Below are 14,055 nucleotides of genomic sequence, written 5' to 3' on the forward strand. Positions count from 1 at the left end.
GAATTTCTATTTCCAGTCTTCTCGAAGTTGGAATCGCTTCGGGTTGATCGTAACCTTCCGGCTAATTGCACCATTCAGATTTGGAGTTGAACGAAGAGGCGCGTCCTATATTCGGGGATCGTATAATTAACAACAATGGGCCGGCTTCGCGTGAAATCGACCCGAACGGGACGATGCACGGAGTACAAAATTTCAAAGTCCGAGCGAAGCGGTGAAATAAGGCTCCGTTTTTATGGCGGCCGTCACGAGAAAGTTCCACGTAGGCTCCGACGACGAAAAAACGAGCAAGAAACCAGTTTACCGATAGTTTGCCACGTGTTCGAGGCTAGAGTAAAACACTGGCATCGCGTAGGATCCGCGAGCCTCCGATGGCCGATCGTGAACCGGCACCAAAGTCATTTGCGATCGGGTGTCCAGGAAATAATAAAGAAACGGCAACCTGTTCGCGGGCCACGATGGAGACGCGACATCGTCGTCATCGTCGACGGCGGCGGGGTCTCTGTCAATCCTTTCTGCGTTTTCTTTCCTCGGAACCGGGTTGTAAAACGATCTCAGCCGATCGTAATATCTAAATATAGAGCATCGGTAACACAGTAGCAACTGCTTCCAACACCGCTATGCCAAGATAACGATAAGAGTTAAGCCTTGGCGCGAGGTACGATAAGAGGAGAGGTTGGTGGTCCGCGGCTTAATTCGAGCGGCGTCACACGCGATTCATGAATTCCAGAAATTAGACGGGACGCCCATCGAAAATGAAACAATCCGACACGTAGCGAAAAATGTTGATTCGTTGCACGAGCACGTCCTGGATGGATTACTCTTGCAGAGGGATTTTGGTACAATGATATGAAAAAATATTTCTGGCGATGGTTGCAACGATTGTATTTGTTTGACATCGCGGTAACCTTGAAAAGCTCTGCAGAGCTTCTCATATAGTTTCATAATATTTTTGACACGCGTTCTCGAAGGTGACACCAAGACGTTTTCAAAACACTAGAATACTTTTGTTTCTGCATAAACTATTATCCAGATTTCAGTATGCAAACTTTATGCCCCGACATTAGCATTATGCAGTGCACATCGCGAAGTTGCTCAGTTGGACCTTGCACGGCATTAGTCTCCTCTACGCCTGTTTCCTTCTGTAAACAGTTGACGAAAGCACAAGATTTAACAGAATTTTCGAGTCTTTTGGTTTGTTGGAAAATCATATATCGAAGGCAGATTTATTTGTAATTGGTTGTATAAATCAACCGGCAGGTAGGGGCATCTTGCACAATTTTTGACACCACATATACATAACACCGTTTTGAGGAGTATTTTTTACAACCTTAATCAAAGTCATCGGTAGCGTTTAAATCTGCATTATTAATTTGATCTCGGGAAAATGGGAAAAACAAGCAAACTAACGTAAAAATTACAAGTACATACCTCCGGTAACACACTATGCAGAGATACTGAAAAGTTCTCACTTGAGTACAATATTGGTAAGTGAATTTTAATAGAAACGTTTCACTTGCAGTTGAAGTAGCCAGCCATAGTTGATAGTTGCTTGCTGGTCTTAACATCGTTCTTAATATTCCGTAACTTCTGTGACGGTCTTAAATACCAGCATGAAAGTTGATTTTCTGATTTTTGTCCATTGTCAACGCGCTATGCGCCGCGGCGGATCGAGCGTTTCGACCATTGCCGCGCGATCATTCTCGTTACGCCGCTTGCACGTTCTATTATTTATCCGCGCGGCATGTCGACATTATGCCGCGAGACAACTCCGCGAGCCGTTCACGGAGAGTCCGTTAGAATTGCGAAATTGACATGACATTTGCATCTTAATAAGGCGCATAGAATTACCAGTCGCGCGAGGCTGCGCGAACGAATCGGTGGGAGGAGGGTGGGGAGGGGACACATCGAGAGGATAAAGAAGGATACCCGAAGGCTCTCCGCGCGCGCGACGGTTTCTCTAAGCCGCGTATTGCGAACGTAGTTGCAACGTAGTAAATCGCGATGGCAGACAGTGTCTGTGTTCCCTTTGCCGGCTGGCTTTTTACGCCGGACCCCGTATATCACCCGTATTATCGACACAATTAATTTCTGTTGCCGCTAACGAGTCGCGCGAGAGCCGACGATGAAGCATCGCCTCGCGGCGATTATCGTCCGCGAGGATCGTCCGCCGGGACAAGGATCCTTCGAAACGCGCAGCCAGGAAGTGTCACCGGGCGTTAATTCTCCGATTACCGGCGACCCTCGAGCGGGTAAACAAATTGTCGAGGGGACGCCCCTGAACCACAATGAATCTTGATGGAGGGTGTCGCGGACCGTACAATGTTTTATTTTTCTTTGTGCTCATTCGACGACGCGCGCTGTCCTCGGGAGGATTCGCGGACGGATTACAATCGGGATTATCGGGCTATCTTCGCTCGCGCGCTGCTTGCTTGCTTTCCGCGTTAGAACGATTAGTATCCTGTCGATATTCACTTACCGATTAATATAATAATTGGCGTGAAAACAATTTGCCACGGGTGACATGTTCCTTTTGCGCACCTGAGCACGATATAGGAGTAACCGCGGGTATCATTTATTATTTTTGCTTGTTTTATATGAACAAAAAACTGATGTAGACTAATGTCTTGCTTGCTACCAGCGATTTACGAGAGTCCAACTCGTTCAAGAATAAGGGTCTCATCGGTTGGACACAGAATACCTGCTTGGAGGAAAGGTTTTAATTGAACCTGGGCGCGATTAAGTACAGAATGTCTGCCGGAAAAGACGATTTTATTTCAGACCAGCTCTCTGAAAAATAATTAACAAAATACCGAGGATGCGAGAAACGTATACAGAAGAGAAACAGTGAAGATTGGCATAAGCTGTTAGATTGTACAAAACCGAAAAGGACGAATAAAGATGAACAAATAGTACTTGTATAACCGATATTCATGCTTTCTTTTCATTTTCAATCTCTTGAAAAATTGTACACAACAAAATTTAACTGTATGTAAGTTAAGTTAGAGTACCTAGGTAATAAATATATTATGCTTCATCTTAGTACAAGAGGAATGAATCTCATTTGAGATTTAAAATTCTTAATAAAAGAAAGAAATCTGAGGATGAACGGATAAAGAGTAACGGTTCGATCGAATGTACCTAGCGTTCAAAACTTGCAAAGATCCAGCAGGATCAACGCGATTGTCCCCCGGGACTGTCGGATGATGAACTGGAAAGGCTGAACAGGTGACAATCCTCTTGCGGTGATTCCGGATGCGTGTCGGCCTCGTTGGAGCCCTTTGCACCCTGTGGACAGCGGTGCATTGGGTGTCGTGGGGCCGTGATCGCGACAAAAGGGCCGCGCGCGAGATCCGGATTATTTAGCGTTGAATTTTTGGATGCACGCATGCGCCGCGGCCAGGTAGCGCATGCGTGGTCTCAGTCGCGGCACGACCACCGCCGCCGTCGAATCGTGAGAAGCGGCGAACCGTGGCAGGAGGGGTGGGGGGCAGAAGGGGTGCAGACCGGGGCCGGTGGAGCGGTGCTCATTTTCTGCCATTGTAAATTGATCTATTCAATGGGGCCCGGCATTATCCCGTGCGGTCCACGCATCGTGTGCCCTATGGGGCCCGATACATTCCACGCGAGCCCCGTCTCCGCTCCCTTTTTGCGCGCTGCCCCGATGCTGCCTATCCTGCCCTCTTTCTCTCTCTCTCTTGGTCTCTCTTCCGACTGCCTGCGACGTAGCGGCGCGCACGCTGCGCCCCGCTGCGCCACGTTACGCGCGCATTGTTGTGCCCTTTTTTACCAGATGGATCGGCCGTCCCAGTTTTCGTGCCCATCGGCAGGCACTCCGCTGCGAAAATTTCGCTTTCGTCGGCGTCCCGGCGCGCAGCGTTGCGCTCCGTCGAGCCTAAATTAATCGGCCTCCTCGAAAAGAGCATCCACGCTCTTTTGTGCCGATCCGATGTTTTTCAAGGGGTTCTCCTGCGGCTTGGCGGACGCGAGCCGGTGGAATCGCCTTGTTCGGCATTGCATCCTCGATGCAAATTCCCCGCTCGAGGGCCTCCGCCGCGTGTACCCCCTTTAGGCTGTCGTGCTCCATCTTCTTGCGTGGCATGAAATTTGTATCACGAAAAAGTAGCATCTCCGTACGAAAGATTTCTTGTTCGCGCAGCGAACTTTTGATCCGTGTCGACGCTGAGGTGCATTTGAAGACCACAGGTGTGCAAGCTCGTCTACATGTTACATTTGAATCTAAATTGCACTTCCTTGATCGAAGTCGCCAGCACGTTCCGCTTGATCCAGAAATCGGTACAGGTTCCTCGATGGCCCCGTGGGGCATCGTACGACAACTTTCTTCTCCATTTGTTCCGTACTAGTCTACGATCCGAACTGACCAATAGAATGTCACCTCGACCGTTATGGACGCTCGAAAGCGGAGAACGTGGGCGTGCGTATAGCCCATTCGACGGAATTCCGCGCGTCCAGCCCGGCGAGAGCAAGCCTGAAAGGAGACGAGCGGCGAAGGACCCGTTGGGATTTATTGGTGCAATTAGAATGCACCTCCGGGGGCATTAAACCCTTGTAAAACGTTGGCCCCCACACTGACAACCTGACTAATAGGACCGCGAGAGACGGCCGTGTCCTCCGCGCACGCTACCTGCTTTTCCACCTCGAACGTGTGGACACTTGCCTACGAATTCGCGTGCATCCCTTTTTCTGGACCAAACTGTGGAAGCTGTACCGACTACTCGAAAAGTACCGTTTGGATTTCCTGATATGTAATTTAGAGTTACTTTACGTCATCGACAATACTGCAAATATGTTTTTGTTCCGAGTTACCAGCGACTAATAAATTATATATTGATACTGAATTTGAGACCAAGATTTAGTAATTTTATTTATAAATGAAATACATTGAATTCTCGATATATGTCAACAACACGGGCCCTGTCTGTGTCTTGCATCGTCCAGGAAACATACCCGTGTTATGTTTACACTTGTTGGCGCGGCGTTCGGGACCTCTCGAGCTTCGCGGCCTCTCACGGGGTATACTTCGCGATAGTGAGGACAATTCCGCGACCTTTATCATCTAGGTCTTGGCGACATATATAGAGAAATCACTGTAATTGCAATTTGGTGTTCCTCAGTGCCGAGTGAATTTTTCAATTCGATTCGAAGCTTATATTTATTTCTAATATGATTAATAGCTGGACAATCTTGAATTGTAGTAAGTCTTCGATTGCGTATCGTATATATACAATCCATAGTTGATTCACATTAACAGTAACACCGAAAATATGTATTCTTTTTAAAATAGAAGAAGTGATTCGATCGTAAGAGCCGGTCCAAATTTAATCTCCCTTATCAATTCCTTTTAAGTGAAACACTTGTCGATGGCCAATGCACATAAATTTACATTTCCTTCTAGACAAGCATTTAGCGATACACGCACGCATTTTATTCGACGGAGCTGCAAAAGGATTTGCAAGGCAAGACCATTGAATCGGCACACCGTGTTTCTTCGATTTTTCTGAATTCGCACCGCTAATGAACGCTTAATCGCAAGCGCATGATCGAACCGAAGAAGGGACATATCGAGAAAAATAGAGGAAGCGAGATTAGTGGTAAAGAAGATTCGAGCTTTTCCCTCGGTCTCGACGGCAAAGAGAAGTGCTATTGCTGGATTATCATAATCGCGATAACGACGTCCTGTGACGACTGCTTCGACGCGAGACGAGAAGCGCGATCGCGAAGTGGATGTGTGGTGATCCCCGTTCACCGCCTTCCGATTTCACCATACGAGAAAGTTTCGATTCGATTGTCCGTCGAAGAGCGTCGACGGTTTCACGAATCTCGAACGGAGCCGGGAAAAATTTAATAGACCACCGGTTTATTGGCCGCTTTATTGGTCGCTCGCAAATCGATGCAATTAACCGCGATTACAGAGAATTCCGCGGCAGGTTGAACGATTCAGAACCCGATACCGGGCTATCGATGCCTCTCGCGAACCCTGCTCCGGCTCGATTCGAAGCTAATTAACGAAACGAAATCAAACGAAACGAAACGAAGCTCGCGCGAGGAGTTACCCGTGAGCCCGTTCCGCTCGAGCTTATCCACCGGCGAGCAGGAGACCGGTTTTCTTCGTCGCGTTGCTCCTCGTTGTCGTCGACGAATTGTCTGTCCGCTGACCTGTCCGGCTGCCGATCGTCTCAGCTCCCTCCTCTTCCACCTGGCCTTGCCCGCAAACAAACTATGCGCCGAAATCCTGCGGCCGAATCGCTATCAGCTCCGGTCGGACCGCTTCGCCGTCTTCCCCGCTCTTGGAATTCGAAGCAGTGCTCGAGCTTGTCCCGAAAATTCTTTCCGAGGAGAAAAGTAGACTTAGAAAGGGTCTATTGTAGAAAGGGTTCCGAATGTGGGGCGGTGTAAAATTTATGACAAGGATGCCCTTTATCCACAAATTGTCTGCAAGGAGGGTCAATTAAACTGGAAGACTTTGGCACAATACTTCGAAGATCGTGACGCTCTTCGACCCTTTTGTTGCTTCGAAAAACACCTCCTCGCTGCGTTTTTCGTGACTTACACGCAACACTTCATTCACTGCCAACCGTTAATGTTATTGCATCGTTATGTTGTGGTTTAAGACGCGCTATAATTAGACCGCGGATCGTTATGCATTTATAGCTTCTAAAGGTCTTCGAAGAGCAACAAAATAATCGTTCGAGTGAAACTGTACCCTTCCCGATATTGTAATTAACCGTTTGTAACTCACGGCGCGGCGCGAGAAATAAAGTTGTATTTTATGTGCGGCTAAAGACTTGATTTAAAAAAGTCGGGATAATTGTAACGTTATACGAGCTGTTCGAGCGAGTCGGTAACGCGTTGAAGTGCCAGAAAACACTCTCGCGCGGTAGAACATAAACACCTGGATAATACCTGTATAAAATCTCTCTAATATCGTGAGACACTATGACGCGGAGGATTAAACATACACTCGACCGGATAACAGACTGCGGGCCTCTGGTGCGAGGAGGAGGGATTGAATAAAATCCACGATAGTTACAACAATATTTGAGAACCCTCGTAGCAGTAATCGCAGTTCGAGCCCGCATTCGGTTTGCAAAAATCTGCGGCCGATCCTCGTCGCAACGGTGTCCAGGATCTGCCGTGCTGTCTTCAGCTGTCGACTGGCATCGGCGACCGGCATTTCCGTGCGCGGCAATTAAACCACCCTTCACCGTCATAAACGAAATTTCCCTTTACAACACCGGGCGTCGGATTAACTCCGACGACTAGCTCGACGGAGTCGGTTGTCCCGGTGGCAGCTTTCCGTCAGGCTTTTACGATCGGTCGACGCTACGGCGCGGGCGTGGGTCGCCAAGGGCACAGGTATCGGGAGAAGTCAAGGTTCCCGTGGGGAAGTCAACAAGCCTCGTTCCCGGTTCGAATCTCCTCGGAACACGGTGGGAGAGGGCAGCAACTGTGGCCGTGGAGAGGCGGCCACCGGTTCGACAGGCTGTTGTATTGTTTTACAGCGTGCTTTCCCAGCCTGGAAGAAAGCGCCGTTCGCCCGCTGTTTCCACGGGACGATCCCCGGCACCTCGGGACACGACGGGGAAGAAGGACGCTGTAAAGTTTACGCGGCGTGCAATTCGTTTTACTGCGGCACGGAGGAGACAAAATCCTGCTCTCGTCTCCGGGCTGTTCCCCTGGCTCCGCGGACCGTTTCGTTGCGATTCGGCGGAGGAGCTCGCGTTCCCGTGGAATTATATAATTTCCGCGAGCATCCAGAAAGACCTTGAACCGAGGCCGATGCTTGGAGCAACACCGGCGGAAGCCAGCTGCTTCGTGTATCTCTCGGCAGGACCGTCGCACACCACAAGCCCGTGCCATAGTGCGTGCATTAGACGGCTCGTCCTAAACAGACGTAGGACCACCGGGTGCTGGAACGCGAGAGCATTCTCTAAATATTATCGCACAATATTTTTATCTCGCCGGATAAGTTACACGTACCCCTCCCCACTCTCCGGAATCTCGAAACTGAAACAGCACCCCGCCCTGTCGATATTTATTTTCCTGCTAGCCTCGACGCTCCGTTTTCCCCATATTTTTTTCGCGGACAGAACGTAGTCGAAAATCTTTTTTCCGCCGTCGAACTTATTTTTACCGGGAACGCGGAGCGAGCGGAATTCGCCGCAGTCCGGAAGAAGCGGTCGCGACGCGAGAAACTCGAGCGGACGTGTATCTTCGCTTCATTCACACGGGGCCGCGCGATAAATATGGACGATCTGGAATATTTAATCGGGAGTAGCGTAGCGTTAATGGCGCTTCTATTGCTTTATACATATGCATGGACTCAATTAGCTGTCACTCGAGGTGCCCCCGGCCTGTTCAACATCTAATCGGCGGGATACGCCGCGCTCGAGACGCTATCGGCCTCGGGACTTTCACGTGCCCGTAATCGTCTTTCGGGAAAAATTAGTAGCCAAGTGTCGACAGCCGGGCCCGGTTTTTACCGATACCCGTCACGTGGGTTTGCAGCCTGCCACGAGAGATCGCAAGGGTCGAATCACCTAGTTGAACTGGTTGAGAAAATTTAAACCGTCGCTTTTTTCCACCAGGATGGACGGAAGGAAAAACTTGCGCAGAATTCATCGAATTTCTTTGTAAAGCTGTCGGATTGAACCAAAATAGTCGACCTTTCGAATCGTTAATGTTGGAGATGTGCTTCCTTTTTCCCTGCATCGAATTTTCGAATGCAAATTGATGTTTTTATAGCCGAGAATCCCGAGATCGGGCGGAATGAAGTAAAACACGAATGAAATTCCGTGGATGGTTTTAGAAGATATAAATCTGTAAAATTCCGCAAATTCCAACGTCTATTCCAACATTCATATTCATATCGTGCCCGTAGAAACGGACACGAATATCATTAAAACCCTGTCTTGTTTTGGTAATTCCAAAATAATTTTTCGAAATCTTCACTATTACTTAATTGAATAAATGTCTGGAAGGAAGGCGTATGTTACAAATTTTCTGAAACGGACTTTTTCAAAAGGTCCAGATGACGTTTATCGTCTACTTTCAGTGTTTCAAAACGAAACATTTCTTCCGACCTGGATTATTTCCCTTCTACATATTTTTTTTTACTCGTATAATATTGAAATGTTTAGTAATTCATTAAATGCAAACAAATTTAATAATGTAAAAAATATTTTGAATAATGTTACAGCAATTTTTAGTTGTGCCTTACAGTGGCCATTTGAGTGCTAAGGGTTAAGTTATGAGCAGACTGCGGATTTTATGCATTTGTGACAGAAATTAGTAGGTGTAACTTTAAGTAGCAAAAGTATTAGGAAAATTTAAACGTACTATTATATTATTTTCAATCTGTTGAGCATAATAAGAGAGAAAATAAGTTTCTATTTCACGTCAGATCGTTGCAATTCACGTAAAAAAATGGTGTTATTTTGCATAAAGGTCCGCAGTCTAGTTACGAGTTTTGTCCGGCTATATTAGTATTAACCCCTTAACGCACAGTTTTTTTTTTAAAAACCGGCCCAAAAAATCAATTTTTTATATACTGCGCTTTTGTTCCATGGAAAAAGGCTATATTTTATTCTTGAATAAATAAGTGTTATAGCTCACAATCCCATGTAAATGATAAATATCAATAAAACGATTTTTTTTTTCTTTGCATTCACAGTGTTATTTTCAATTCTCGATTATATTCGAGTGTGAAAAATGATAGCAGCATAAAATACAACGCCGCTCGAATAATCTCGAGTGTGCACAGTTTGGCCTGTTTAGCGCGCTCGAATTAACTCGAGCGTACAAGTTAAGGGGTTAATCGAAACACATCTATGCGACATTCGTGCCATTATATGCTACATTCGCGATGCTTGTAAAAAGTTGATATTTTGAGGATCCGATGCTATCGCAGCCCGTTAACGTTGTCTGCCGGCGTAACGTAACGCAGCCCGGAGATCGCAACGAGCGACAGAAAGATCGGACGCGAATGGGAAAGATACAACGACGGTTTTGGGAGGGAGCAAAACGCAGAGACCGAGGTCTGCTTACAATTTGTAATCGACGTGGCTACCTGCACGCTCAGGGATCGTCGAAAAAGCACGGTGACAGGACCCTGCAAGAACTAGTTCCCCCCTACGAAGAGTTGACAGTATTTTTGTGCGGCGTACGAGAGACGCCTTCATTACCTATACACCCGATGCGAGAGGAACTCCCATTCAGAATTCAGACTCATGAATATACGCGCCCGGGTCCCGTTCTCAGAAATCGCGGCTCTGTTTCGTGCCGAGTCGGGGCCCCACCGCCAGCAGGCCCCTCATCCCCTCCCCGCCCCTCGCCTCGCCTCGCCGAAGATCGTAATTCGATTTTTGCTTTTGACTCGTTCTTTGGAGTAGGATCCGTTTTTGCTGGCGCGGTCTCCCTTGAATATCCTAGCCGTCACCGGAGGAATTGAGACCAGAATGTTCTTCTATTCGTCGGAGGCGGACTTCGAAGCGCCGAAGATCGGTTTTTCAGTGATCGGAAAACACTCGGATATCCGACCCCGTACCATGTATTCCCTCGCGGATCGAACGAACGTGTCGAGAACCGATCCACTCGATTTGTTTTCGGAAAAACTCGTTCCCGCGAACAGGATTTAATATTTATAAAGTCGTTCGGTATCGGCATTAATCTTCAATTAGACGGCCGCGCTCGATAGACAAGGACTAAGTGACACCAACACACGTTCCCGCCTAACTCTTAATGCATCGCCACCTCGATTAATGCTAATTCATGCAAATTGACCCGTCATAGAAGCATAATCTACGGAATCGATACAAAAACTCCGCAACAAATAATGAATTGAGCATTCTGTGCTTCACCCGAAGTTCAAGAACAGACTGGATGACAAACTCCGTAGAGCGTCGCCGATTCTACGTCGGGAAAATTACAATAATGTTTACGACCGCTGAAAAACAAAAAGCACCGTCGCGATTCTTTGGACTGCTACCGATCAGTATGGAATCGTATTGGTCATTTTCGTGCGTGAGCGTCACAAATTCAGTCAATGTCTGAACTATCTTTTTCGTGGAAACGATCGCAGAATAAATCGAGTTTCAACCATTGAAGTAACAACTATTCTCCCATATTCTTCTCGATGCTCGCACGCGGATCTGGTCAGTTGCATTTTGCCAACGCGCGGTGGGTGTCATTGTTTATCCTCGGCCCGACGAGTCGAGTCGGTGTAAATAAACAAAACGCCAGAGTCCTTTGCGAACTATCTCAGAAATGCAACTTCAATACTGTCACGCTCAACTGGTTACTGCGTGCATTTGTTTACCTTCACTGGCTCGACCCGTTGCGCGACGTATGGTTACGGTCGTTGCGGAAACACGTGACACGCGATAGTAACAGAAGCGAGGATTCGACACGATATCGGCATAGTAGAAGTGCTTCCAGACTTTGCCGCCCCGTTTTGTGCATCCATCGAGGTTCTACTGTGATCTACAAGAGCCAAATCAAATGTTTTGAACATTGGTTTTTTGAAGATTAGTTTTTCTAAGGTCGACAATTGTTTCGAACTCGAACGGCCTCGCGTCCGTCAGTTGCATCGACATTTGTCGCGCGTCTTGTTGTCCGCTCGAGCGAGGCTCGCTCGCTCGCTCTCGCGTTTCCAGTAAGAACTCGCGGGTCCAATTAAGAGCGAGGCAACCAACCAGTCGGGCGGGGAGGCACGTCTCCCTTTTGTTTCCATTCTGATCGGCACTGCTCGGCGCCATGAAAATGCTTGAGAATCCCGTGGTTCGTTTCTTTTAAATCTCTCTCTCTCTCTCTCTCTCTCTCTCTCTCTCTCTCTCTCTCTCTATCTCTATCTCTCTACCTCTTTATTTTTCCTCTTGGTCGTGCTTTCGTTCGGCGTTTATCGTCGGTCCGCTCGCGGCCAAGAAGAGAGAGAATTCCATCGCGTTCGCCGACGCGTTTCCGTTTCTATACCGACGAATTGAACAGTGGGGGTCCAATTAAGAGGAAGCACGCGAAGGAAATCGCTTAGAGAAAGACTGGCTGGAACGGCGAACCGTGAGCGTCGGCTCTCGGGCTGCGGGGTAGAAATGAAACGACGACGGAAAGGAAGAGAGGATTTCGAGCCCGTGGAACAGAGACCGAGGAATATATACACACGGGGTACACACGGTCTCGAGTCTGTGCACGCGTTACGCGTCCCGTTTGCGCGCGTGTGTACGCAGGCATCCGAGATACGATCGTTCCCTATAGTTTTAATACCGCAATTACTACCGAGTCTAATTATCAAAGCTTTTAACCGTGTGCTCGTGTGTTACAGATCAGACAAGAGAAACCATACTACATCGCGGATCCGGAGGTGGACTCGCTGGTGAGTATTTCCTTATTTGCCCCTGCTGTCGCAGACCGTGCGCACCAATCCCTCGGACCCTTTGACTCGCCTCCATTCGCCCTACGGTTTACTTACCGGCGATCATTTTCATTTGTCCTCTCCTTCCTCTTCGCTGCTCCTCCCCTTTCTCCTCCTCTTCTCCTCCGTCGCGTCGCGAAACGCGCGCCCTCCTCGTTTGCGCGCCTAATCATTCAATTTTATCTGATGATCGCGCGCGCCAGGATACGTTCGGCCACCCGGCGTGCTCGCGAGCGCGTTTCGTTTTCAAGAATGACGATAGAAAAGCTGACTCGGATCGCCGCCCCGAGACGGGAAGCGTTTAATTGTCGGCGGAAATTGCGGGAAGACCCGGCGGAAAATCAGGCCGTGCGCTTTCATGAATGCGAAACGTGTTTCCGTGGCTGCGCGCCGGGATTTAGATGAATGAAACGATACTCCGCGCCAGAACAAATTTGATGTAATTTAGATTCGTTTGTATAATGCGGCGGGAGCGTTACAACGATTTACATTGTATTCGTTTGCTCGTTTGCGCGAAAGAAAACTCGCGGAAATTGCTTGTTCGCGCGAGGGATGGAAACGGGGTTTCGACGGTGCTCGTTAAGGGTCATAATCGTAAAGTTTTTTAACGAGAACTTTTTTTTCTACCTTCTTATTTAAACGTGCAATTAATTCCGTAGGTATACAATATAATGACGTTGTCTTATTTTGTTTTTTTTTTTCCTTTTTACGCGAATCAACACGTATGACGACGCAGATCGATCACGGCTAATGATCCTCATTGCGGGCTCAGTCTCCGTGACTGACCCGGTGATTTCAACGCTCGCGTAGAGCGGTATGCAAAACGACATCCCGGTAATTAGACGAAAGAAACGCCGGTTAACGCGGCTTTGTTTCCTCCCGGCGCGCGGCGGCCATTCGAGTGGCAGACCTTCGAAACACCGGAGGAAGAAATATTTCAAAGCGACTCTCCGCGGTCTCCGATCGAGATAACGGATAGTGGGCTTTTTAAATAACTCGGGTGTATTCCTTGTCGGACAAGGACGTGCCCATCGATCCTACGCCCCGCTCAATGTCGATCCGCCATTACCGGCTCCGTCCCGAGAAGCTTTTGTTCTTGTCAGTTGGACCGCGGACCTTTGCTCCATTACCGTTCCTTATCTCGCCGGGAGACAATTATCGGGCTTGTACTAACTACTGAATAACGTGAAAACGTTCGCCACCGCCTCGGCGGAACTTCACTGTCGCAAATACGTTTCGATGCTCAAATTGTTCGATCCCCGATATTGATTGGACTGTACCCTAATACTTTTTCGTTCGGAGTACAGTGATTTCTCTATACATGTCGCCAAGGCCTGGACGATAAACGTCGCGGAATTATCCCCACTACAGCGGGCTATATAATTCGGTTCGGGTATGTCTCCTGGATGATACTCGACGCTGGCAAGACCCGTGTTATTGTCATATATCGAGAATTCATTGTAGTCCAAGACATGATGGCAATTGCACTTTGCAACTGCATCGATGCACTTTTGTAAAAGTATGTAGTATTACAAAATGATACTGTTTATTAACCTATAAAATTTTCCTTTCCATTTTTTTTCCATCTGCAATAACAACTGAATTATATCCGAGCCCAGTTACTAGATACA

The 14,055-nt window shown here is 47.8% G+C and overlaps 1 protein-coding gene across 6 annotated transcripts in view; it reads left to right on the forward strand.

Moving 5' to 3' along the window:
• The window catches only part of Hth (Meis homeobox homothorax), a 617,913-nt gene that overhangs the window by 39,319 nt on the left and 564,539 nt on the right, over positions 1 to 14,055 (forward strand). For all 6 annotated transcript variants that reach the window (XM_076803532.1, XM_076803533.1, XM_076803536.1 and 3 more), the window contains exon 4: positions 12,335 to 12,385. In XM_076803532.1, coding sequence (XP_076659647.1) covers positions 12,335 to 12,385 — 51 coding nt within the window. The remainder of the gene's footprint in view (positions 1 to 12,334; positions 12,386 to 14,055) is intronic.

Source organism: Halictus rubicundus, chromosome 18 (assembly GCF_050948215.1).
Source record: "Halictus rubicundus isolate RS-2024b chromosome 18, iyHalRubi1_principal, whole genome shotgun sequence".
NCBI lineage: Eukaryota > Metazoa > Arthropoda > Insecta > Hymenoptera > Halictidae > Halictus > Halictus rubicundus.